The sequence below is a fragment of the Strix aluco genome, chromosome 28 (genome assembly GCF_031877795.1).
Source record: "Strix aluco isolate bStrAlu1 chromosome 28, bStrAlu1.hap1, whole genome shotgun sequence".
NCBI classification, from domain to species: Eukaryota; Metazoa; Chordata; class Aves; order Strigiformes; family Strigidae; genus Strix; species Strix aluco.
This window is the reverse complement of record NC_133958.1, coordinates 4984758-5007882: the sequence shown is the minus strand read 5'-3', so window position 1 is coordinate 5007882 and position 23125 is coordinate 4984758. Positions and strand designations below refer to the sequence as shown.

Sequence of the window (23125 nt, the reverse complement as noted above, 5' to 3'; positions counted from 1 at the left end):
GGCCGCCGGAAGCGAATGGAACAACGTGAACGTTGCAACGGCCCCGCGCATGCGCCGTAGCGGGCCCCACCCCCGCCGCGCTTAAAAGGGCAACGTCGGCCCTTAAAAGGGCAACGCAGGCTCTTAAAAGGGCAACGGCGGCCCTTAAAAGGGCCTCTCCCCACAAGTCCATGTTGGGGTGTGTGTCTTTACGTCCCTGTCCACCAAAATAGTTGGTTTTGTAATATTTTTTTTCCCAGAAAGAGTGGTCAGAGAGTGGAATAGGCTGCCCAGGGAGGGGGTGGAGTCCCCACCCCTGGGGGTGTTTAAGGGCCGTTTGGATGAGCTGTGGGGGGATGTGGGGTAGGGGAGAACTGTGTAGAGTCGGGCTGAGGGTTGGACTCGATGATCCCGAGGGTCTTCTCCAACCTGAGTGACTCAGTGATTCTGTGAAAATGAGTGATGCTGGGGACTTCTTTTTGGTTTTGGAGGGGGGTGGTTTTGGTTTTTTGTGATGCTCAGGTGGGGTGTGCGGAGCACCCCGCCGTCATGTCAGGGGTGCGGGAGGTCAGGGTTGGGGGTTTGGGCGGAGGTGGGAGCGCCGCTGGGTCATGTCAAGGCAGTCAGATGTACTGGCACCACCCTGACGTGTTGATTCAGCGGGGTTTAGCCTCAGCCGCCGCTAAATCCCCTCCCCGGCACGCCTCACCTGGGTTTACATGTGCGCTGAACCTTAAGCACCCGCTCAGGCGTGTTGCTGAACCAGAGCCAGGGCTCTGCGGGCGGGCGTGGATCCCTGCAAGATGCTCGGGAGAAAATAGAAGCTGCTTCCTCCTCCCGGAACCAGAACGGGGCTCAGAGCCCTCGCTGGTGGACCTGACATCACATCCCTGGGCCACCTTCCCCTTGGCCGTGCATCCCCAGCAGTGGTCCAGGGCACGCTGGCTCCCCCATCCCAGTCACTGCCACTATTGGGGTGCCAGCACCCCTTTGCAGCTGCTCCCCATGTTTCCCACCTGGCTTTAAAATCTGCCCTTCCCTCGTAGGGAAACTGAGGCACAAAAGTGTGGTAAAGCCCCGCTGCAGCATCAGTTAGGGCTGGGCCTAACCAGTTAGGCGCTCTGCCCTGCCTTGCACCCAGGGCAGGGCTGGATCCGGCTGCGGGGGGCTGCAGGGAAAGGACCTGGAGCCCCCGAGGTCAAACTCTGCTCCTTGTGCCCCGCAGTGCCTGTTCCTTTTGAGAGGATTTTTATTTGTGAGCTTAGTTGGTGGTTTTTTACATGCATATTTATATACCTGGGGGACAGGGAAACGCTCCCCTGGAAAACCAGCCGGGCGGCTGCGCGGGTGCTGGTGCAGCTCGGGGTGCAGCAGGCTCCCGCTGGGACACCCTTCCCTGGGGAAACACCTCCTGCTTCCCCCCCCCTGCCATGGGACGAGGCATCTGCAGCAAAAAAAAAAGAACAGGCGAGCCACGTGCAGGGTCTGGAAGACCCCTAAAACCAGGGGTTCCCCCCTCCTGGGCTCGGACAGTGGGACTGGTGCAGGGACAGGGGCAGGGCTGGAGGCACGGCGGCTGGCGGCAGACGCAGGCAGGGCCAGGAGTCACAGTGTGTTTATTGTGGGGAGCGTTGGGGTGGGCGCGTACACCTCGGCTGGCACGCTGGGTCCTGCCCGGCAGCGGGGCCGCAGGGGTCTGCGGGCAGAGGGAGCTGCTGGACATGCACAGAGGGGGACGGGAGCAGGCCAGCCCCGTTTCTGCGGCTGGCAGCACCGCCTCGGCAGCAGCCTGACAGCCTGGAGCATCCTGCTGGCCTCGAGCATCCCATCTGCTTCAGGGTATCCCATCTGCATCCACCTTGGGGCATCCTGCTGGCCTCGAGCATCCCGTCTGCTTCAGGGTATCCCATCCACATCCGTCTCAGAGCATCCTACTGACCTGGAGCATCCCAACCGCCTTGGTGCATCCCATCTGCATCCACTTTGGAGCATCCTGCTGGCCTCGAGCATCCCATCCGCCTTGGGGCATCCTGTGTGCATCCACCTTGGAGCATCCTACTGGCCTCGAGCATCCCATCCACCTCAGGGCATCCCATCCACATCCACCTCAAGCATCCCATTCCCATCTGCCTTGGAGCATCCTGCTGGCCTCAAGCATCCCATCCACCTTGAGCATCCCATTCCCATCCACCTTGCAGCATCCAGCGGGCCTCGAGCATCCCACCCACCTCAGGGAATCCCATCTGCATCCACCTTGGACCATCCCCCCCACCTTGAGCATCCCACCCACTCTGGAGCATCCCATCAGCCTGGGAGCTCCGCAGTGTCCTGGGAGCATCCCATCCAGCCCCGGCAGCCTGGCCCTGCCTGTGCACCTCCCTGCCTGCCACTCCACTCCCATGCCCCCCCCAGACCTCCCTGCCGCAAGCCCCTGGGCCCGTTGTCCCCTCCCCGGGCTGCTGGACGGGGTGACCGTAGGTGCTGCCCATGGGAGTACCGGGGGGAAACTGAGGCCCGTGGCTTCCCCTGGCAGCGGGGCCGTGGGGCTGGGTGCTGCCCTGCGCTTCGGGGGGTGGGTGAAAGTGTGGGGCTGGGAATGTGGGATTGTGACCACGGGGCAGAGCCGGCTGCAGGCAGGAGGAAGGGGCTGGTGGGCGCATGCGTGTCCTCGGGCAGGAGCAGGCAGCTCTCGGGGCAGGCGAGAGCCGTGTCGGGGCAGCCCGGGCTCTGTCTCCCTGCTAGAGGCTGAGGTCCACCACCACGTGCCGGTAGACCAGCGTGTTGGCCTTGAAACTGGGAGCCAGGAGGAGCTGCACGTCGGCAGCCGGCACGTAACGGAACGCCCGTGGCGCCTGCACCGACAGCTCCTGAAACTTGACGAATTTCTGCTTCTCCTCTTCCCACAGGTAGACGTGGGTGAAGGAGAAGTCACTGCCCAGGGCCAGGTACTGCCGTTGCTCCACCGAGAAGGGCTGCATCACCATGGAGCCGCGGGACGGCAGCGTCTGCAGCTCGACGAAGCGCTGCCCTTCCCATCGCACCACCTTGGAGTCGCCGATGTAGCGGCTGAGGCAGAGGAACTGGTCCCGCTTCACCTTGAAGTGCTTCACCATCTGCACGTCCAGCATCTCCCCCACCTCCCCCTGGGCCGTGAATTGTTTCTGCGCCCGGTTCCACTGGTAGATGACGGGCGCTTGGGAGCTGCTGGAGATGATCAGCCGGGGTTTGCCGTCGTTCTCCACGTATTCCACGTCGGTGTCGCGGTGCCAGGCGTGGAGGGCTTGGTGGGAGTAGAAACCGTTCTGGTTGAGGCGGTAGAGGCTGGTGGAACCCGCCTTGGAGCTGTCGGCGATGACGAAGTACCAGTCGCCTTCGATCTGGAAGGCCTCGATGTCGTTGGGCTTGCGGGTCTTCTGGCTGTCGATGTCTTGGATCTTGATGAACTTGTCCACGGCCGTGTCCCAGCGGTAGATGTAGGAGCCACCGAAGAGCTGGGCCACCACCACGTACAGCTGGTTCTGCGCCACGATGGGCTTGCAGTGCACTGCCGAGTGAGCTGCCGGGCAAGGACCACGTCACCGCGGGGCCGTGCCCTTCCCGAATCACCCAAAATGGGGGTCACAGCCCACGAGGGGACCCCCCTGCCATCACGCCTTACCAGGGATGCGGTCGAAGTCGCGCAGCTTGCGCTCCACGTAGTCCCACTTGAGGATGGCGCAACTGCTGGCACCGGGCTGCGCCAGGGCCACGTACAGGTCGCTGGCGTAAGTGAAGGGCTCAGCCGACACTGACTGGAAGGGCAGGACCTGGTGCACCACAAAATCTGTGGGGAGAGGCGGCGGTGAGGGTCTGGGTGCCCAGGGAGGGGGGTGACGGGCGGCCGTGGTCCCTTACCCGTGGTGATGCACTGGAAGTCACCCAGCGCCAGGTCCCGGATCCGCTGGCCCTCGAACTGCCCGGGGCTGCTGCAGAAGATGGCGGGGACCGTGGTGTTGGTGCTTTCCAACCACTCCACCAGCCACTTGATCTTGCAGTCGCAGGCCAGCGTGTTGCCCCGGAGGTCCCTGCCCAAGGATGGCACCCAGTCACCCCCAGCACCCAGCCCAGAGCGAGCAGAACCCTGAGGGTGTCACCCTCGCCCCAGTCCAGCATCCCGGGGGGTCCCCAGTGCCGCGTCAACCTTACAGGTCACTCAGGATGTCCAGCGGCTTGAAGAGGTCCCGGGGCAGCGTCTGTAGGTTGTTGTTGGCCAAGGACCTGGGGGATGAGAGGGGCCGTGGACGTGACTTAGCCCTGGCCATGGCAAAGGGACAAGAGCCACCCCTCCATGTTCCTGGGGAGCAGGAGACCCCCCTGCTACTCACAGGTGAGTCAGGGACTTGAGCCCACGGAAAGTTGCCTTTGAGAGTGCCTGGATGTCGTTGTTCTCGATGAACCTGGGGCGGGAGGAGACGGTGGCACGGCTGCCCCAAGGGGACCGATCCCTGCCGATGCCCCCACTGTCCCCGTGCCCTCCCCAGGGCCATCCCTGTCCCTGCGTCCCCCTGTCCCCATCCCACGCACAGGTACTGGAGATGCGAGAGGCCGGCGAAGGCGTTGTCCCCGATCAACGTGAACTTGTTGGAGTTGAGCAGGCTGCAAGGAGAGGGGGGAAGGCGTCAGCACCGAGGTCGGGCAGGACGGGCACGGCGGGACATCGGGATGCCCCGCCACCAGCGCAGCAGACGTACAGGAACTGCAGCGAGGGGATGTGGGCGAAGGCGGCCTCTCGGATCTCGGTGAAAGCTGCGTTCACCATCGTCCTGCCAGCGAGATGAAGCTTCAGGGCTCTGCAGGAGAGGGGACGGCAGCCAGGGGCGGGGGGGGGACGGCTCCACCACCCCCATGCCCCCAAGAGCCATCCCTGCTGTCACCCGGGGTCTGCCAGCCCCAGAGCAGCCCCAGCACTAATCCTGTCTGCTGGGGGTGGCACAGAGGGGACGAGGCGCTCAGCCACCCCCCGGGGCTGGCACCCACCCCACACCCTGCGGCACCCCACACGCGTGTGCACCCAGACACGCACACGCATCCACGACGCACGCCCGGACAAAGGTCCCATGTCCCACCACATCCCCAGGGACCCACCAGCTGACCCACCAGCCGTGTCCTCTTGGGGCTCCGGTCCCCAAGGTCATGGCAGATGGGGACAGGCTGCAGCCCTGCTCCCTCCGGCACCGCCACTGCCGCAGGACAGAGGGACGTGGGGACCAGCCCCGGGGGGTCCCCAGCCTGTTCCTTCCCCCCAGAGCCCCCAGTGCTGCCTGTACCCCACCCCACCATGCGTTTGTCCCCGATGCAGCACAAAGAAAGAGGCTTTTCCTATCACCCCAGCAGCCCCTGCCAGCCCTGCGCCCTGGGGACATGCCCCGCTCCCCGTCCCTGTCCCCGTCCCCAGCCCGCTGCCTGGGTACTCACAGCGAGATGACCTCAGGGGGGAGATTCCTGGGCACAGCCTTGGAGTCCACGCAGAAAGCTGTGTCCCGGGTGCAGGAGCAGCTTGGGGGACAAGGGGGTGGCCGGGGGGGTCGCCGACCCTCCGCTGGCAACCAGAGCCAGGCCAAGGCGAGGAGGAGGAGGAGAGCGGAGAGCTGGCCCCTCACCATCCTCCTCCCACGCCGCAGCTCCATCACGCCTTGGCCTAGCTCTGCTCTCGCCCCTTGGAGCTGCTCCCTCTTGTCTTGTCGTGCTGGGGAGTGGTGGTGAAGCTTTTTCCTCTCCTCTTTCCCTGGAGGTTTCAGTGTGGAGGAGAAGCGGTGGTGGCGGCGGAGGCCGGCAGCGCCCGAGCCGCTGCTCTGCAGCGCATCATGCTCCTGTGCTGCGGGAAGGAGGGAGGGAGGGAGGGAGGGATGCGGCTGAGCGACAGCGTGAGCATCCACGTGGCCCCGTGTCCTCGTCAGCCTGCGGGGGTGCAAACACGGGGGGTGCACACCCAGGGGGGGCAGCCACCGGGAGCCGGGGTGGCTCTTGGGGTGCACAGGGCTGGGGGACAGGAGAGGGACCTGCAGCAACTTGCAGGGGTGATGCCAGCGCGGTTCTCCCACCCTGTGGCTTCACCCCGCTGCCTGTGCTGCAGCGCTGCCCGCGCCAGCTCCCTGCCTGAACTGGCAGCAAGCGCTGCCAGGTGGTGGGAGGCACCGGCCACTCGGCCACCCCGTCCCAGGCACGGTGCTCCCGGCCAACAATGAGCCCAGCCAGCTCCTTCCCCGCGCTGAAGGGGGGGCCCGCAGCTGCCCGTGCATGGGGCTGCAGGGACCAGGGGTGCAGCACCCCCGGGGATGGGTGCGGAGGGTGCTGGGTCCTTGGCCAGAGCCTGGGGATGGGTGCGGAGGGTGGGCACTGCTGATTGCCTTGGCCCCCGCCTGTGCTGATGGCCAAATGCCGGGAAAGGGCCCTCGGAGGTTTCATACCCCCACCCCGGGCTCAGCAAACAGCACAAGTGGCACCTTGGCAGCCGGGGTGGCCCCCGCCTCCTCCCACCCACCTGGCACCCTATAAATCCCCCCGGCTCCAGCTGGCGAAGGGACAAGAGCCGCGTGGCGATGGAGGGCGAGATGGACGGCAGCTCCAAAGAGCCTCTGATGGAGGAGGCACCCCCGGTAAGGAGCACCCACCCCCCCCAGCCCGGGGAGCCAGCGTGGGGCTGAGCACTGGCTGCCACCCCCGGTCCCACACCAGCAGCTCAAGTGGTCCCTTGTGTCCCCAGAGGTACACGGCCTCCCCCCGCCTGCCCTGCATCCCCCACCAGCTCAAGTGCCTCCTCGTGGTGGTGGTGGTGGTGGTCATCCTCGTGGTGGTCGTCGTCGCCTTCCTCCTCCTGGGGCTGCACATCACCGAGACGCACGCTGAGACGGTGAGGCAGCGCCGGGCAGGGAGCCGTGGGCTCCGGTGACGGGTTTGGGGATGGCACCGGCCACTGATTCTTTGCAGGGATGGGGTTTAGACCCCCCCCAAGTCTCCCTGAACCCTCCCCCCCCCGCCTGGCAGGTCTTGCGAATGACCATCCATGGCCTGGATGGCGAAGGGACCCCCCAGCACCTCTCCATGAGCAAGAAGGAACGGACCGGGACGTTCGCGGTGCGGGACGGGCTCAACGCCTCCGCCGTGGTGGTGTACGACTACAGCAAGGTGGGGGGGGCAGCCCCGGGGACAGGTGGCAGCGGGGACAGGGCTGAGCTGACCCCAATCTGTCTGCAAACAGCTGCTGGTCAGCTACAGGTCCTGGTGTCACCGCGCCTGCTACGTCACCCGCGTGGACAAGGACAATATTCCGGGACTGGACGCTGTCACCGAGACCTTCCAGCGCAGGCAGGTGGGTGCTGGCCACCCTTCTTGGATGGGTTTGGTTGTTCCTGGGCCAAGTGTGGGGCTGCTGGGCTTGTGGCAAGCATGGCCGAGGATGGTAGCCCGCTCCGTTCTCTCTCCCACAGGCTGAGATGAAGGAAGCCGGTGGCAACGCCGAGCCCCTGGCCGACCGCTCCATCCTGGGCACCACCGTTAACATCCTCTGCAGCACCGTCCCTGTGTACTGGGCGTAGCACCAGCTGGGGTTGGCTCGGGGGGGGGACACGGGGCAGCACGGTGGGGATGTCACTGTCCCTGCGCTCCCCCCGTTGCCTCCCAGGCCTCTCTCCTCCTCCCCATCCCCATCCCGGGGGGCTCCATGCGCAGCCGCGCGGCACCGTGGCGTTCCCGTGGCACTTGCAATAAACGAGTGGGATTTGCTTTGGGATTGACGCTTCTGTCTGCAAAGTGAAGCCTGTGCCCCCGTCTCTGAGCGCTGCTCTTGTCCTTCCCCCCCTCTACGCCGGCCAAACGGCCCTTCCCGGGGTGTCTCTGCCCCAGGGGTGTCTCCTCGAGGGGTCCGATGTGGGTAGATGTGTCCTTCGTGTCGGTCCAGCCCCGGGCGAGGAGCAGGGGAGGGCTCAGACACCTGCTCCCCGGGGCAGCGGCACCCCTGCAACATTGCACACCATGTCCCCAGGCTGCACGGCTGGTGTCCCCTCCCCACCTGCATGGTGGGAGGACGAGGTGGCAGCGGCAGCCTCTGCCCCTCCAGCCAGCTCCGGCACCCCTGCGGGATCTGGGCCACCCCTCTGGGAAATGTCCCCATCCGTGTCCCCATCCTCGTGAAGATGGGGACAGAGGGACTGTGCCACATCCCTGGGGACACCCAAGCACTGGGACACCACAACCCGCTTGCTCCCAGCTCCCCCCCACCCCTGATACATCCCCCAACCCCAGCAGCTCCAGCTCCTCTGCCCCAAAACACCTGGGATCATCCTTGGGGGGGCACCTCCTGCACCAGAGAACGGGGGATCAGGGGGGGCTGGGAGGGAGAAAAGAGACCCCGGGAGGACCCCAGCCAGCCCCCCCGGAGCGCAGCAGTGCTGGGGAGCATGATTTAACTTTTCAAGGGTCACATCTTTGCTGGGAAGAGGAGGGAAATTGCACGTTGCCATGCGTCAAATCTGCTCCCCGAAATCCTCGCTCCGGCCCTGCCCCCGTGTCACCCCGGTGAAGAGCAGGGCTGAGGAGGGGGCACGATAAGGGTTCCCACAGCCTCTCACGCTCGTGGTGTCAGAAAACAAACAGCCAGGAGCCACTCGAGGGTCTGCCGTGCTTGAGTGAAACACGGGGGGCACACCCTCACCCCCACACCCGGCTGCAAGAATTCCTGAGAGGCTGAGGAGGGGGCCTGGGGGTGACTTGGAGAGATTCCAACCTCAGCCCAACCACGGGGGAGATTCCTGCCCAGGCACGACCAAGGGCACAGTGGTGTCACCCTGCCCCACTGATGGCACCACCTGGGGTGACACACCAGAGCTGGGACCCCCCTAAACCCTGAGGGGTGCAAACCCCCACCAGCACCGGCAACCCGAGTCCCTGCAGTGCCCAAACATCCTCAGGACCAGCCGGATCCCTGTCCCCAGCCTGTGGTGACCCCGCTGCCACCCCAGCCCTGCGTGGGAAAGCTTTGATGTCCCTCCTCGAGCAGCTCCAGGTGCCTGAGCTGGCGAAAGGACCCCGGCACTCAGCCAGCTCTCGCCCGTTGCCGGATGCTCCACCCTGGACGGCCGCTCTGACCCATGCAGGAGGGTTTGTTTTGGCCCCGACATTCGCTCTGGGGCAGCGGAGAGGTCCCTGTGCTTGGGGACAAGTGTCCTCAGGACCTCTTGACTGGTGGGTTCCCAGGAGAGCCCATCCCCGGGGAAGGTGATCAGCAAACACGGGTGAAGTGGATCACACGCCACAGCCCGATTGCACACCGGGGCCACCAGCCCCTTCAAAGGGGCCACCCCGTTCCCCACCTCAGCAGCCCAGTATAAATCCCTCTGCCCCAGCTGCTGCGGGGCAGCCCGGGCTGGGAGGAGGAGGAGGAGGAGGAGGAGGAAGCCATGGAGAGCAACATGAAGCAGGTGGTGGTTGAAGAGCCGCTGGTGAGTCTCTGCGACCCGCAGCGGGGTGACACGGTCACACTGGGGGTGTCCCTGTGCCCAGCAGAGATGCTCAGCACAGGGTTTTGCCCAGTTTATCCCAGCGAGGCACCAGTTCACGTGTGATGGAGGAAGAGCCCGCGGGACGCTGCGTCCCCAGAGCTCAGGGGCAGCAGGACGGGGGCCCATCCCCATCCCTCCTTCATCCCCCATCTCCATCCCCCTCACCCCATTTTTCCCATGCCCGCAGGACCCGGAGAAGGGCTGCTGCGGCTCCGGCTGCTGCAAGCTCTGCTGCTGCTGCAAATCCTGCGCCGTTTGCTGCGCCAAATGCGCCCGGTGCTGCCTGCCCCGGTGCTGCAAATGCCCCAGTTGCTCCGGCTGCATGAAGCGGTCGCTCTGTTTCGTGCCTCGCCTGCTCTGCTACCTGCCCCGCAAGCTCCTCGGCTGCCACCACCTCAAGTGCCTCCTCATCGTGGTGGTGGTCGTGGTCTTGCTGGTGGTCATCATCGCCGGCGCCCTGCTGATGTGGCTGCGCGCGGACCAGCGGCACGCCGATGCCGTAAGTAGGGACCCCCCCCCGGCACACCCGGGGAGGGGGTGAGCAGGTGGTGAACCCAAAATCCACCCCCCCCCCAGGTCTTGAGGATGGGGCTGTGGAGAGAACCGGCCTGGGAAGAGGACGTGGCCACTTTTTACGTGGATGGTGGGGATGGAAACCCGGCCACGGTCATCTACGACTACAAGAATGTAAGTGGGGAGACGGCGGGGGGGGCACGGGGAAGGGGTGATGGGAGCGAGCTGACCCCAATCTGTCTGCAAACAGCTGCTGGTCAGCTACAGATCCCAGCTCCACCGCGCCTGCTACATCACCCGCATGGACCAGAACAATATTCCAGGGCTGGACGCTGTCACCGAGACCTTCCAGCGCCGGCAGGTAAGTGCTGGTCACCCCGCAGGGCACAGGATGGGGTGTGGGGGGGCACATGGTGATGCCATGGGCATGGTGCTTTGTGCCCCGATGGAGAATTGGGGTGCAGCATCGCGCTGCTGCCTTATTTTTCTTTCTTTCTCTCCCCTCGCCAGGCCGAGAAGAAGCTCGCCATGCCCCTGGGCGATCGCTCCCTCCTGGGCACCACGGCAAGCATCCTCTGCAGCGCCATCATCCCCGTCTACTGGGCTTAGTCTTGCTGGGTCAGTGCAAAAGGTGCCGCGGGGGGGGGACAGGGGGCTGGCAGGGAGGGCTGGGGGACCCCCACCCACCCAGCAGCCCCCTCACAGGTTTGCCTTGCAGCATCCCCGATGGGCATCGCCAGAGCCCCTCCGTCCCTCCGGGAGCAGCACCGCAGCTTCCCCCCACCAGCCTCACCCCAGTTTCAGGAGGTGCCAGGGCCCCACGCGATGCCGTGGGGCCGAGGAGGAGGTTGGGGGGTCGGGGGGTTGGTGTTGGAAGGGGGTGTAGGGGGAGTGGGGGGGGCTCCGCTTCACCGTGCGGTGCCGCATCCCTGCTGCAGCCGCGGTGCTGGGGGGGCTGGAGGCGGCGGGTGGGTGTCTGCTGCTGTGCCGGGGGACAGCTGGTTTGTCACTTAAGTCTTCTCAGCTTCGCCAAACCCAAGTGCAAAAATGAGCTTAAAAAAACATGACATTTAAAGAAACAAAATTCGCCGTTCCAGTTCTTCGCTCCCTGCTCGGCTCCCAGAAGCTCCCGGCTTCCTTCGCCTTAAAAATTGTATTTAGGGGCTCTGGGAAGTGAATTTCTGACTGGGGCACAGCCTGGGGGCACCCCCCGAGGGCACCCGGCACTGACCCAGGCTGCCCCCTCCTCCTGCCAGCCCTGCCCGAGCCCAGGCTGTCCTGACAGATCTGTCCGTCCTCTCCCGCCCTGCGGCGCTGAATAAAGGATAAGGGGGAAATCAGGTCTGGGAGCTATTCCTGGCGAGAGGCGGCCGCATGGCCACTGGCCACCGCCCGAGGCCTGGGATTGTTAGGACTGGGATGCCAGTGTTAGTAGGATCAGGATTATTAGGACCGGAATGCTGGCATTATTAGGACTGGCATTATTAGGACCAGGATAATTAAGACCGGGATTATTAGGACTGGGATGCTGGTGTTATTAGGACCAGGATTATTAGGACTGGGATTATTAGGACCAGGATTATTAGGACTGGGATGCCAGAATTATTAGGACCAGGATAATTAGGACCGGGATTATTAGGACTGGGATGCCAGTGTTATTAGGACCGGGATTATTAGGACTGGGATGCCAGCATTATTAGGACCAGGATTATTAGGACCAGGATTATTAGGACTGGGATGCCAGTGTTATTAGGATCAGGAATTATTGGGACCTAGATTATTAGGACCAGAATTATTAGGACCGGGATACTGGCGTTATTAGGACCAGGCGTTATTAGGACCAGGCGTTATTAGGACAGGGATGCCAGCTGGGGTCGAGCATCCAGGGCAGAGGGGGGGAGCGAGGAGCAGCACAGCCGCAGCCCCCCCAGGACAGGAGCCCGCCAGCAGCACAGCTGCCTCCCGCCAGCCCTGTGGCCATCGCGGGGTGGGGGCCACAAGCCCCCCGGCCCCCCCCCGCTCCCCGCTCCTGGCAGGCGGGGAAGCTGCTCCCCATGGGGAGAGCGCAGCTGCGGCTGGCCGGGATACGGGGCGCCCGGCCAGGGCCCCCTGTGGCTCCGGGACCCCCCCACGCCCAAACCCTCGCCCTCCCCCAGCCCAGCTGCACCGGCACGCACGGACCGTGGCGTGGATTTTATTTAAAAGTCTCCCGGGCTGACCACCAGCCCCGGGCACCGGCAGCCACCCGGAGCAGCAGCGGATGGCGGGGAGTGTGTAGAGTTTTTCAAGGCCTCAGCCTCCCCCCCCGCCACCACAACATGATGGAGGAGCTGAAGAGGAGCTCAGAAACTTGGCAGGACCCCGAGGTCCTTGTGCAATAATTCAAGCGTCCTGGTTTCTCCAGGCTGCGCGGGCGAGGTTTGCAGAGGGCGAGCGCTGCGCCTCTGGGTGCTGCACCCCAGGGATGGGTGCGGGGAGCACCCAGGACCCCCGATGGGGGGGGTTGTCAGCCCCAGCAGCCGGGCGCAGGGGTGCAGGCAGAGGCGTTGGCAGGGTGGGGGGCCGGGGGGCTCGCTCTGCCCGGGGACAGGCAGGCGGCTTCGCCAGTATGTAAAAAACATGAGGGTTAGAAATAAATCTTTAAGGTCCCTTCCAACCCAAACCACTCTGTGACTGTCCTTGGCGGGCTGGGGGGAGCCTGGGCTGAGGGGAACCTGTCCTTGAGGGGACTTGATTTTAACCCAAGCATATAAAAAACATAGGGGTTGGAACTAAATCTTTAAGGTCCCAACCCAAACTATTCTGTGATTCTGTGATGGATTCTGTGATCCTGCCCTGCTCCCGGTGGCCCTCAAAGAACCATTTTGGTGAGGAGTGCCAAGGCCCCGCGTCCTGCGCCCCCAGCTGCAAGGTGGGGGGTACATCAGCTGGCAGCCCTGCCCAACTCCCTGCCTGCTCCCTGCTCACTGGTCACCCCCCAAAAAAAACCACCCAGCCCTCTCCTCGCGTGCTCCTCACCCTGTGTCACGTTGCTCTCACCCACACCGGCGCCGTCAGGACCTGCCCGGGATGGTCACAGCGTCACCAAAACCTGACTCATGGCCCCTGGGCCCCCTCCAAATCCCACGGGATGCCCACCCTCACCTACCCGGGTGGGTGCAGGTGCAGACGCAGTCCCGCTCGCTGCCGAAGCGGTTGGCGTTGCCCCCGCAGCCCCCGTACCAGAAGGGCTCGCAGGACCCCGTCTCCCACCGGTGGTACCACATCACGGAGAAGCGGGCGCAGGCGATGCCGGGATCCTTGGCCAGGGCGCACGGCCCCGGGGTGGCCACAGCCCTCCGGCCCTTGCCGGGGCTCAGGGGTACCGTGGGCATCCCGGTGTGGGGCACGGCCTTGGGGGGCCTGGGAGGGGAAATCAAAGCAAACCCCCCCAATACGTGCCGAAGAGGAGGTGCAGCCCCCCAGTCCCCCCCGCAGGGGCCTGAGGGATGCGCACGCAGGGGATGGTCCCAGTGCCACTCACTCACTGTGGGGTCCCCGGGGGGGGGTTGCTGGTGCTGATGCCCAGGGGGGGCAGCTCACGGGGGCACCCCGGGGTGCCGGGGCGCTGACTGCTCTCCGCTGTGGGGTAGAAGCGATAGGGGAGGTTCTGGGCGAGGAGGTTTGGAGGGTGGAAGCCGCCTGCTCCCAGAGTAGCTGGGGATGGGACCCAGCGATGCCGCCGCCCCCCAAAAAACCTCCCCACCCCGCTCACCCCGCAGCCTCCTGAGGAAGCCCAGCACCGTCCTCTCCGCGTACCCCACTTCGGGTGGGTGGACCGAGCCCAGGCGCAGGGAGTGGTACCGCCAGGCCGGCAGCGCCTTGGGCACGGCCGCCTCCGGCTGCTCCGTCCCGGCTCGCCCCAGGGAGAGCACCAAGACGCCGAAATCCTCACACTGGGTGAAGGGCCCCAGCGCCCGCCGCGCCTCCCTGTCCCACAGAGCCGTGGCCCCCGTCCCCACCACGAAGAGGACGCGGAGCCGGTGGCCGGAGCTCTGCGAGAAGACATGCCGGAGGGTCCATGCCACTGTGCCACTGGCGGATGCCGCGGCCACCCTGGGCACCAGCGCGAGGCGAAGGCGCTCCTGGAGCTGCTCCCTGGAGCTGGGCAGCCCAAAAGGGACCTCGGCCAAACCCTGCGCGGGGGCAGAGGGTCCCGTCAGCACCAGGGCGATGCGGGTGCTGTGCTGCACCGGATCGTGCCGCAGGAGGCGGTGGAAGAGCTCGCCGACGGCCTCCAGCCTCTCCGCCGGCATCCCCGGGGCCGCGTTGTCCACCACCAAGGCCAAGTCCACGTCCAGCGGGTTGGGGGATGGCACAGCACAGCCCTCGGGGTGGCAGAGGTCTGGGGAGGGGGAGAGATGATGTCAGGGGGGGGACGACACCCATCCCAGGTGCCGCCCCGGGGCTGCCTACCGAAGCAGAGGACGCAGGGCAGCACCGTGTCCCGCAGCACCGCCGCATCCCTGGCCGGCTCCGCCGCGGAGAGCTGGACCACTCGAAAGAGGCCGTTAACCTGGGCACGAGGCAGAGTCAGAGCTGGGGGGGGTGAGGGCTGGGGGGATCTGAGAACTGGGGTGAGTAGCCACTAGCCCCAAAGCTCACCTGGAAAGCCCGCACCACCTCGGGCAGCGGGGTGAAGGTGAGCACCGCCGGCACGATGCCCAGGGCTTCATACTGCAGAGCAGCCTCCCCGATGCCCTCCAGGTCCTGGTTCCGGCCACTGGTGAGGAAGAGGACCACCTTCCTGCCCAGGGTGGCCGGCCGGACCCTCTTGAGCACATGGTGGCCCACGAAGAGCATGGCAGCGGCCAAACGGCCGCGCCGGGAGGAGCGGGTGGGTGAGAGGCGGCGGAGCCGTCCCAGCAGCGCGGCCCCGCTCCCCGCCTCCCCAGCACGCAGCAGGTAGGTGGGGGTGGCCGCATAGGCCAGCATGGCTACCCGAGCCCCTGCCGGGCAACCCAACGGGGAGACCTGCAGGTCCTGAAGCAGCAGGGCCAGCAGCTCCTTCATGCGGGAGAAAAGGTCCGGCGGCACAGTGGAGGAGGTTTCCAGCACCAGAACGAGCTCGGTGGGGAAGAGCGGGCAGGAGGGCGAGGTGGTGACTGCGAGGGGATGGTGGCATCTCAGGGGCCACTGAAAAAGCCCCCCCTGGGACATCCTGTGCTCACGGTACCCGTGGCCACCCATCCACCATCGCCATCCAGCTGTCCCCTCATCCCCTCGGCCGAGCCAGTCCCTGTCCCCTCCCTGCCATCCCCGCTGCTCTCACCGCAGCTCCGGCGGATGAAAGTCTTGAGCTCGCAGGGCTGGAGGGATGCGCAAAGCGGCGTCAGGCCCAGCTCTCCTGCCCAGCTCTTCCCAGCAAAACCAGTAAGGCTTGCTGGGGCCAGGCAGCCACAGAGCTCCTCGCTGTCCCCCGAGGTCACCCCTCAGGGCCAGAGCCCCGTCCCCACACCGTACCGTGGAGGGGGGAATGCCCGGAGAGCCCTTCGGGCCCTGGAGCAGCAGGAGAGGAGAGAAATGAAGAAGAAATAGGAACAAGGGACACGTCCCTGCACGCCGGGGCTGGTCACGGGCACAAACGGGGCAGGAAAAGGGGAATTTGCAGAGAATCACCATCTCTCCCGGAGGTCCCACGCTGCCACGGCCGCCCGCTTCTCCTCTGCTCCCAGCGTCACCCTGGAACAGCCCCAGGGGGCTGAGTTGGGTGGGCACGGCAGGGGGGGAGTGGGGAGGGGGCTGCGCCGTACTCACCCTGCGCCCGGGCAGCCCTCGCGCACCCTTGTCCCCCGGGGACCCTCTCTCGCCCCCATCACCCTGGGGGGACACTCGGAGGAAGCTGATCTCATCCTTACCAGCACCCCACAAACCCTGGCCAGGTCCCCACGTCCCCTCCTGGCCCCTCACGCACTCACCTGAGCCCCGGGGTACCCCGGCAGGCCCCGAGCGCCCTGGAGGAAGCAGCACAAGTGAGTGGGGCTGGGACACCCCCCCACCCGCCCCAGCAGCCCCACAGAGAGTGGGCTCATCCCACCCATCCCCATCGCTGCTGCATGCTGGCGGTACCTTGGCACCCTTCCTCCCCGGAGCACCCCTCCGGTCACACCCGTTCTCGCCCTGGGAGGGGGGAAAAATCCCAAAGCAAATTATTGTAGGACCAACACAAACATCCCTTTTCCCAAAGCTTCCTTGGACATGGCTTTTCCATGCCACCCCCAGCTGCAGAGCCCCTCGGGAGGATACCATGCTCCCCCCCCCATGAGGGACACCACCTTACCAGGGTGCCTTTGGGCCCCCGCGGTCCCACATTCCCCTTCCTGCCCTCGGCTCCTGCCTGCCCCTGGAAAAGAAAGAGGGGGTGCAGGCTGCGGGTGCGGGGGGGTGCGACTGCAAAATGCCACGTCGCAGCATCCCTCACCTTGTCCCCTTTGGGACCAGCTGGGCCGGCTGCTCCCTGGGAGCCCTCAGCTCCGGGAAGACCCTGGGCGAAAGACAAAGGGGGATCAAAGGTGCTGGGGGGCACCTGGGGGGTGGGCACCCACCGGCACGGCCACCAGCTCAGGGTGGCCACGAGCCCACACCAGCACAGGGAGGGGGATGGCACCTGAAGTCCTCTGTTCCCTGGGTGGCCGTTCACACCCTTCGTCCCGCGCGGTCCCGGCAGCCCCTGCAAAGGGAGAGCAGAGGGGGCAGCGGGGGTGCCCACCCCAGGAACCCAGTGCCAGCGGGGTCTGCCCTGGCCTTACCTGGGCACCTCCGTAGCCCTTCTGCCCCCCGGGGCCGGGGCTGCCACGATTCCCCTTCTTGCCCTGCAAGGAGACAGGAGGGCTCCAGTGTGGAGATGTCCCCGCAGGGACCCCCCCGTCCCCCGGGCGCTGCCAGCCCCACCTGCACTCCCGGCTGCCCTTTCTGGCATGAGCTCTGCGGAGGGAAGCGCCGTCAGCAGCCACGTCCCCACCCCACGGGCCTGGCCCCCGGTGCCCCCCCTGCCCTTGGCACCTACTGGATGAGCGGGGGGACCTGGGGGTCCCGCTGGACCCGGGGGACCATCCTGGCCGGGGTCTCCCTGGAAATTACAGGCGTTGAGAGGGAAGCAGAGCTCCTGGTTGTCCTCCCCAGAAGGGTCCCGCCGAGCACCGGCATCCCCCAGCACGGTGTTGGCCCCTGCCAGCCCTTACCTGGGGACCCCCATCTCCTCTCCACCCCGGGGTGCCGGGCTCGGGGCTTCTCCTCCCGGGTGACCCCTGAGGAGCAGACATGGGGCTCAGCGAGCCCCCCCCAGCCCCCCATGGAGCTCTGGGGCTGCAAGCCCGTTACTCACCACCTCACCGCAAAGGCCTGGGGGTCCCTTTTCCCCCCGGGCACCCCGGGAACCTTTCCGCCCCTAAGCGAAGGCAGGAGGAAGGGATTTAGCAACCAGGCGGTGGGTGAAGGGGGCGGCGCTTCGCCGAGGCTCAGCCGTGCGGTGCCCACCTGCCTCCCCCGGGTTCCCTTCTCTCCAGGGCGGCCGGGGGTCCCTGCGTCGCCCTGGGGAGGTGAGAGGACCTTGTGCCTGTGTCCGTGCCCGTTTGGGGCGGAGGGGTGGTTGAACCAGCTGGCTGGTGCGATGCCCTGCGGCACAGCTCACCTGCTCCCCATCCACGCCATCGTAACCGGCTTCTCCGGGATGTCCCTGCACGGAGGTGACGTGGGCTGGTGCCGGGTTATACGGCGCAGGGTGGAATAACCACGTCCTGGCCCTTCCCCCAGCACCCTGGGCCATCCCAGCCCTCCATCCATCAGGACTTTCTCCCATTCCCCTCCCTGGATCTGTCTCTTCCCTGCCCGTCCTCCAGGTCTCCCCAGCACTGCCAACCGCCCCAGGCCTTGGCCACCGTCGGTGCCTGCGGGAGCCACGGGCTAAACCAGAAGGTGGGGACGTACCTGCTCCCCGGGGTGACCCACGAAGCCCTGCAAAGAGATGGAGGAGAGCAGCCGGGGAGCGGTGGGCACCCACAGAATCCCAGAATCATCTCGGTTGGAAAAGCCCTTGAAGCTCCTCCAGTCCAACCATGAACCTCACACCGACCGTTCCCAACTCCACCAGATCCCTCAGCGCTGGCTCAACCCGACTCTTCAACCCCTCCAGGGATGGGGACTCCCCCCCTGCCCTGGGCAGCCCATTCCAACGCCCAACAACCCCTTCTGCAAAGAAATCCTTCCTAAGAGCCAGTCTGACCCTGCCCTGGCGCAGCTTGAGGCCATTCCCTCTTGTCCTGCCGCTGGTTCCTTGGCTCAAGAGACTCCTCCCCCCTCTCTGCACCCTCCTTTCAGACAGCTGTAGAGGGCCATGAGGTCTCCCCTCAGCCTCCTCTTCTCCAGACTAAACCCCCCCAGTTCCCTCAGCCGCTCCCCATCAGACCTGTGCTCCAGACCCTGCACCAGCTCCGTTGCCCTTCTCTGGCCACGCTCGAGTCATTCAAGGGCCTTTTTGGAGTGAGGGGCCCAAAACTGAACCCACTCATCGAGGTGCGGCCTCACCAGTGCCGAGCACAGGGGTCAGATCCCTTCCCTGTCCCTGCTGGCCACGCTAGTGCTGGTACAAGCCAGGATGCCATTGGCCTTCTTGGCCACCTGGGCAGCCACGCCGCCCTCACCTTCGCTCCGCACTGTCCTGGGCATCCCTGAATCCCTCGGCTGCCGTAGAGCCCTCGCGGTCCCTGCTCCCCCTGGGAGGGGAGAGCACTGGTGTGACGGGAGGGTTCCCTCACCCCCGGGGCCACCTTTTCCCACCCCCCGGGGATCCCACGGCCAACTCACGCTGTGTCCATGCTCGCCCTCGTCTCCAGCACGTCCCTTGCTGCCCGTCACCCCCTGAGACAGAGAGACCCCAGGAGCGGCACCATGACCCCCCCAGCCCCATGATGACCCCGGGCTGGGAGCCAGCGCAGCCAGGATCCCTTCCCAGCTCAGAGGGGAAAGGGCTTGAGCTGAGCTTAGCTCCCAGGGCTCCTCTTAACCCTGGGAAAGGGATCTGGGGCTGGGCACGCAGCACAGGGGTGCGATTCCCACGGGGGAGCGTGGGTGAGACCCCCCCCACCCCCTGGGCCTCAGTTTCCCCCCTGCTTTGCTCAGTGTTTGGGCACCGTGGCAGCAGCATCGAGGTGGGCACGGCCCAGCCTCAGGGTTTGCTCTGGGAGCCCGACAGGGCCACGAGGAGTCCACGTACCCATCCCAGCAGAGAGGGATGGGAAGCATGGGACCGCTCTCTGCCAACGGGGGGTGCAGAAACATCCCCCCTGATGGGGAAGGGAAAGGTCTAAGCCTTGCTCCGAGCTGTCTGCAGGGCTGGGCACCCCTCCCGCATCCCTCCCACATCCCCCAGCCCCTTACCTTGCCCCCCCGGGGGCCAGCGGGGCCATGTGGACCGGGCAGCCCCACGCAGGTGCAGGGACACATCTGGCAGCAAGTCCGCTCTGCCAGGGCCAGCTGTGGGGAGGGGGCAGCATCCCCGCTCAGAGCCCGCGGGGTCCCCACCGCCCCATCCCACCACACCCCGCCCTCACCAGCTCCTGTGCCAGGACCCCGCCAGCCTCCGGCGCGTCCACAGCGAGGTGCTGCCCGCTCGCCAGCCACCGCCCGAACTCCAGCTGCTGCAGGTCCCCCAGCCCCGTCACGTTGTTCACCGCCACCGTCACCAGCAGGTCGGCCTGGTCTGGAGGGGATGGGGGGCTGGGGGATGGCCCCCAGTCCCCTCCAGCTCTCCCCACTCGCAGGGCTCACCCCTCTGAGCCCCACACAGCCATTGCCGCCCCACCTTGCAGCCAAGCCGCTGTTGCTGCATCCTTCATCTTCCTCGCATCATCATCCAGCCCATCCGTGAGCACCAGCAGCACCTGGACGAGGATGGGGGGGGGCTGGTAAACTGCAGCCTGCTCACCCTGCTCCTGGGGTGCTCACCCACCCCCCCCAGGTTGTTCATCCCACTCCTGGGGTGCTTGCCCTCCCCGGGGTGCTCGCCCACCTGCTGGGGTGCTTGTCTCTCCTCCCTGGGATGCTCACCCACCTCCTGGGGTACTCGCCCTGCTCCTGGGGTGCTCGCCTTCCCTCCTGGGGTGCTTGTCTGACCTCCCTGGGGTGCTCACACACCTTCTGGGGTACTCACCCTGTTCCTGGGGTGCTCACCCACCTCCTGGGGTGTTCACCTGCCTACCTGGGGTACTCACCCACGTCCTGGGGTGCTTGTCTGACCTCCCTGGGGTGCTCACCCACCTCCTGGGGTGCTCACCTGCCCTCCTGGGGTGCTCACCCACCTCCTGGGGTGCTCGCCTGCCCTCCTGGGGTTCTCATCCCCCCAACTCACAGCAATAGCTGTGCCGACACTATACCTTGGCATCGGCCGCCTGCCGCGCCAGGGTGCCGAGGAAGGTCTGCAGGGCGGGCTGGTTGAGGTAGGAGCGTTGGAAGGCGTGTGCCCGCGCCAGGCGCTGCAGAACATCCCCCCAGGGCTCCCGCAGCCGCTCCTGGAAGAGCGTGTCCCCATCCCGCTGCGTGCTCTGCAGGGTGATGCTCAGGCCCAGCGGGCTGCAGGTGAGGTGGTCCAGCGCGGCCACGTCCCGCAGGACCCGCTCCAGGTAGGGCTGCAGGTTGGACTGCAGGTAGTCGGTGACATCCAGAGCCACCAGCACGTGGAGCGCACACGGACCTGCAGGGCAAAGCGCCGAGACCGCGAGATCCCGGCGGCGTGGGCCGGGAGCGTGGCCTCCCCCCCACGGGGCCACGCGTGTCCCACGGCGCGACACGTCCTCACTCACTCACCCGCCTCCCGGCTCCGGGTCCCTGCAGCGGCGAGGACGAGCAGAGCCACGGGGAAGCAAATCCCGCACGGCCCCATGGCCCCGGCACGGCTCGGCTCAGCGGGATGCCCCAGTCACTGGTGGGACGGGAACGTGAAGGGGGGCAACTGCCTAATTGATCTCCAACCTCCAGCTGGTCTCCCGAGAAAACAAACAGATCCCCCGCGAAAAACAAGCCGGGCTTTGAAATACTTTCTGTTTCCACCCCTCTGTTTCGCGGGCGCTGGGAAGGATGTTGGAGGGCTGAGTCCCCGCATGATGTAAACCCGTTATGTCAGGATCTGAGCGCTGGTTTTCCACCCTAATATCGCCCTTTTCATTCCCACAGGGCGCCCCGGGGACCCAGAGCTCTCGCTGGAGGTTTTTTCCCCCCCACCTCTCCCCCGTGTTCGGCAGCTGCGAGGCGTGAAGGCAGGGCTGTGGCCAGGCAGCAACGGGCAGTGGCCAGAGCAGGCCACCTGCCCCGGGGAGGCAGCGAGCCCAGCGCTGCCTCCATCTCTCCATCCATCACTGCTGACGGGCCGTCCATGGAGCACAGCCCAGCCCGGGGCCACTGCGGCCAGCCGAGCCGAGCCAGCACCGGCCTCATCCTGCCCCCTCCTTGGCCGCCTTTTGCTCCCCGGGGCTGCAAGCACTCGCTCCCGGTGAGCCACGGAGCAGCTGGGGAGAGCGTGGGGGCAACACAGGGCAGGACACGGGGGTCCTGAAGGTGCTGGAAGGCTCCTGGGAGGGTTTTGGGTGGGTTTTTCCCCCCCAGTGCTGCGAGGACGCCTGTACAGCCGGCTGCCCCCCAAAAGCTCAGCCGCTGGGGCCGCGCAGCGGAGATGCAGCTTGTCTGAGGGTTTTGGGGAGCCATCCCACCCCCCTCCATGGCAGCCATCCCCCCGCCGCTCCCGGAGGCGGGGAGCGATGCGTGGGGGTCAGCACGGCAGCTCTGCCTGCCCGTCCTGCCGCCCGGCTTTGCCGATGAGTGGGACACAACCGCGGCCGCAGCAAGAAAGCGGGGGAAGGCAGCCGGAGCCCAGATCCCTTCGGGAATCAGCAAATTGAGGGATGAAAGAACCAACAGGAGGAGAAAAACCTGCGGCATCGCGTGGGGACGGAGGAAACCCCCTTACCTCTCCCGCGCCTTCGCCGGTGCAGCGCCGGACGGTGCAGCTGAGCCGCCTGCGTGGGAGGACGTGCGTTCGGGGGCTTATTTATTCCAGGGCTCAAGAAAACATCATATGTCCAACACGTCAGAAAGAGCTGCCTTGGAGCCAGGGAAGAGGCTCCTGAGCTCCGTGGGGCTGGCCCTGCCGGAGCAGGCAGCTGCCTGCAGTGGGGTACAGGCCATGGGCACCCCACGGTCAACCTGGGAAGGTGCGAGGAGCTCATGGGGTGGGAGATCATCAACGGTCGTGTGGGGCTTGGAAAAGCTGGAGAGCTGGGTCCTGGGAGTGAACACCAGTGTGGGAAACCCAGACTGGGGGAGAGGTGGGGGGGAAAAAACCCTCCAGTGAGAGCTCTGGGTCCCCGGGGCGCCCTGTGGGAATGAAAAGGGCGATATTAGGGTGGAAAACCAGCGCTCAGATCCTGACATAACGGGTTTACATCATGCGGGGACTCAGCCCTCCAACATCCTTCCCAGCGCCCGCGAAACAGAGGGGTGGAAACAGAAAGTATTTCAAAACCCGGCTTGTTTTTCGCGGGGGATCTGTTTGTTTTCTCGGGAGACCAGCTGGAGGTTGGAGATCAATTAGGCAGTTGCCCCCCTCCCCGCCACGTTCCCATCCCCGGGCTGCGCCGTGGGGGCTGGGGGTGGCGTGGGGAAGCAGAGCGAGACGGGTTTTCAGGGGTTTATTTATGTGCTTGAAGGGGAAAGGTTTGACTGGATGTAGGTTTTGCAACGGCGGGCTAAGGAGCAAAACACATCCCGAGATGTTCTGCTGTCCGGGGAGGAAAATAACGGCCCGAGATAAGGCGTGAAGGAGATTTCCCCACGATCCGCTGCGCCAGGCCAGGCCCTGAACGTGGGAGGTCCCTGAAAACCAAAGGGAAAGAAGATTTTGGGGGGGGTTAGTGAGCAGGGGAGGGAGCCCGGATGCTTGTGTGCACCCAGCGTGTCCCCGGGGCAGTAACTGCGCGCGGTAACACTGAACGCTTCAAAAATCACGTTAATGATGAGAATATTGAAGTAGGATGACAGGGCTGTGTTAGTCCAGGGGCAACAAGTGCCGG

General features: G+C 65.7%; 4 protein-coding genes across 5 annotated transcripts; 2 read left to right on the top strand and 2 right to left on the bottom strand.

The window, feature by feature from the left end:
* Positions 1–1578: 1578 nt before the first annotated feature.
* Positions 1579–6083, bottom strand: LGI3 (leucine rich repeat LGI family member 3). 2 transcript variants are annotated; one of them, XM_074808021.1, is made up of 9 exons: positions 6018–6083; positions 5434–5833; positions 4710–4781; positions 4543–4614; positions 4344–4415; positions 4165–4236; positions 3874–4043; positions 3638–3802; positions 1579–3535 (listed from the first exon to the last, which is right to left on the bottom strand). In XM_074808021.1, the coding sequence occupies exons 2-9, from the start codon at positions 5643–5645 to the stop codon at positions 2718–2720; spliced, it is 1653 nt and encodes a 550-aa protein (XP_074664122.1). In that variant the 5' UTR covers positions 5646–5833; positions 6018–6083; the 3' UTR covers positions 1579–2717. The 2 variants fall into 2 exon arrangements, with proteins under 2 accessions (XP_074664122.1, XP_074664123.1); XM_074808022.1 differs by having other exon boundaries at positions 5434–5828; positions 6018–6032.
* Positions 5979–7747, top strand: SFTPC (surfactant protein C). The gene is made up of 5 exons (XM_074808023.1): positions 5979–6614; positions 6722–6868; positions 7003–7143; positions 7217–7327; positions 7446–7747. The coding sequence occupies exons 1-5, from the start codon at positions 6558–6560 to the stop codon at positions 7551–7553; spliced, it is 564 nt and encodes a 187-aa protein (XP_074664124.1). The 5' UTR covers positions 5979–6557; the 3' UTR covers positions 7554–7747.
* A 1666-nt stretch (positions 7748–9413) lies between these two features.
* On the top strand, positions 9414–10842 carry LOC141915963 (surfactant protein C-like). The gene is made up of 6 exons (XM_074807921.1): positions 9414–9455; positions 9703–10014; positions 10092–10202; positions 10279–10389; positions 10539–10646; positions 10747–10842. The coding sequence occupies exons 1-5, from the start codon at positions 9414–9416 to the stop codon at positions 10635–10637; spliced, it is 675 nt and encodes a 224-aa protein (XP_074664022.1). The 3' UTR covers positions 10638–10646; positions 10747–10842.
* Positions 10843–12206: 1364 nt separating this feature from the next.
* On the bottom strand, positions 12207–22041 carry LOC141916019 (uncharacterized). Its single transcript, XM_074808044.1, has 32 exons — positions 22024–22041; positions 20868–21038; positions 20438–20754; positions 19867–19945; positions 19616–19764; positions 19443–19538; positions 18870–18923; positions 18707–18778; positions 17994–18020; positions 17698–17742; positions 17544–17597; positions 17392–17454; positions 17249–17314; positions 17074–17136; positions 16959–16991; positions 16817–16879; positions 16675–16737; positions 16489–16551; positions 16348–16410; positions 16137–16187; positions 15986–16021; positions 15825–15887; positions 15687–15749; positions 15531–15566; positions 15340–15376; positions 14673–15172; positions 14484–14583; positions 13783–14412; positions 13556–13649; positions 13177–13430; positions 13047–13088; positions 12207–12626 (listed from the first exon to the last, which is right to left on the bottom strand). Exons 2-32 carry the CDS (start codon positions 20941–20943, stop codon positions 12535–12537), a joined length of 3444 nt encoding a protein of 1147 aa, XP_074664145.1. The 5' UTR covers positions 20944–21038; positions 22024–22041; the 3' UTR covers positions 12207–12534.
* Positions 22042–23125: the final 1084 nt, after the last annotated feature.

What these genes read in the sequence shown, in the direction of transcription:
- LOC141915963 (XM_074807921.1), top strand. Translation starts at nt 9,414, where the DNA reads ATGGAGAGCAACATGAAGCAGGTGGTGGTTGAAGAGCCGCTG. An exon ending in ACCAGCGGCACGCCGATGCC is followed by an intron (nt 10,015 to 10,091) that starts GTAAGTAGGGAC and finishes CCCCCCCCCCAG; the next exon opens with GTCTTGAGGATGGGGCTGTG. An exon ending in TCATCTACGACTACAAGAAT is followed by an intron (nt 10,203 to 10,278) that starts GTAAGTGGGGAG and finishes GTCTGCAAACAG; the next exon opens with CTGCTGGTCAGCTACAGATC.
- SFTPC (XM_074808023.1), top strand. Translation starts at nt 6,558, where the DNA reads ATGGAGGGCGAGATGGACGGCAGCTCCAAAGAGCCTCTGATGGAGGAG. An exon ending in TGATGGAGGAGGCACCCCCG is followed by an intron (nt 6,615 to 6,721) that starts GTAAGGAGCACC and finishes TTGTGTCCCCAG; the next exon opens with AGGTACACGGCCTCCCCCCG. An exon ending in CCGAGACGCACGCTGAGACG is followed by an intron (nt 6,869 to 7,002) that starts GTGAGGCAGCGC and finishes CCCGCCTGGCAG; the next exon opens with GTCTTGCGAATGACCATCCA.
- LOC141916019 (XM_074808044.1), bottom strand. Translation starts at nt 20,943, where the DNA reads ATGGGGCCGTGCGGGATTTGCTTCCCCGTGGCTCTGCTCGTCCTCGCC. An exon ending in TGGGACCTCCGGGAGAGATG is followed by an intron (nt 15,567 to 15,686) that starts GTGATTCTCTGC and finishes CTGCTGCTCCAG; the next exon opens with GGCCCGAAGGGCTCTCCGGG. An exon ending in GCCCTGCGTCCTCTGCTTCG is followed by an intron (nt 14,413 to 14,483) that starts GTAGGCAGCCCC and finishes CCCCCTCCCCAG; the next exon opens with ACCTCTGCCACCCCGAGGGC.
- LGI3 (XM_074808021.1), bottom strand. Translation starts at nt 5,645, where the DNA reads ATGGAGCTGCGGCGTGGGAGGAGGATGGTGAGGGGCCAGCTCTCCGCT. An exon ending in CTGGACATCCTGAGTGACCT is followed by an intron (nt 4,044 to 4,164) that starts GTAAGGTTGACG and finishes ATCCTTGGGCAG; the next exon opens with GGACCTCCGGGGCAACACGC. An exon ending in CGACTTCGACCGCATCCCTG is followed by an intron (nt 3,536 to 3,637) that starts GTAAGGCGTGAT and finishes CTTGCCCGGCAG; the next exon opens with CTCACTCGGCAGTGCACTGC.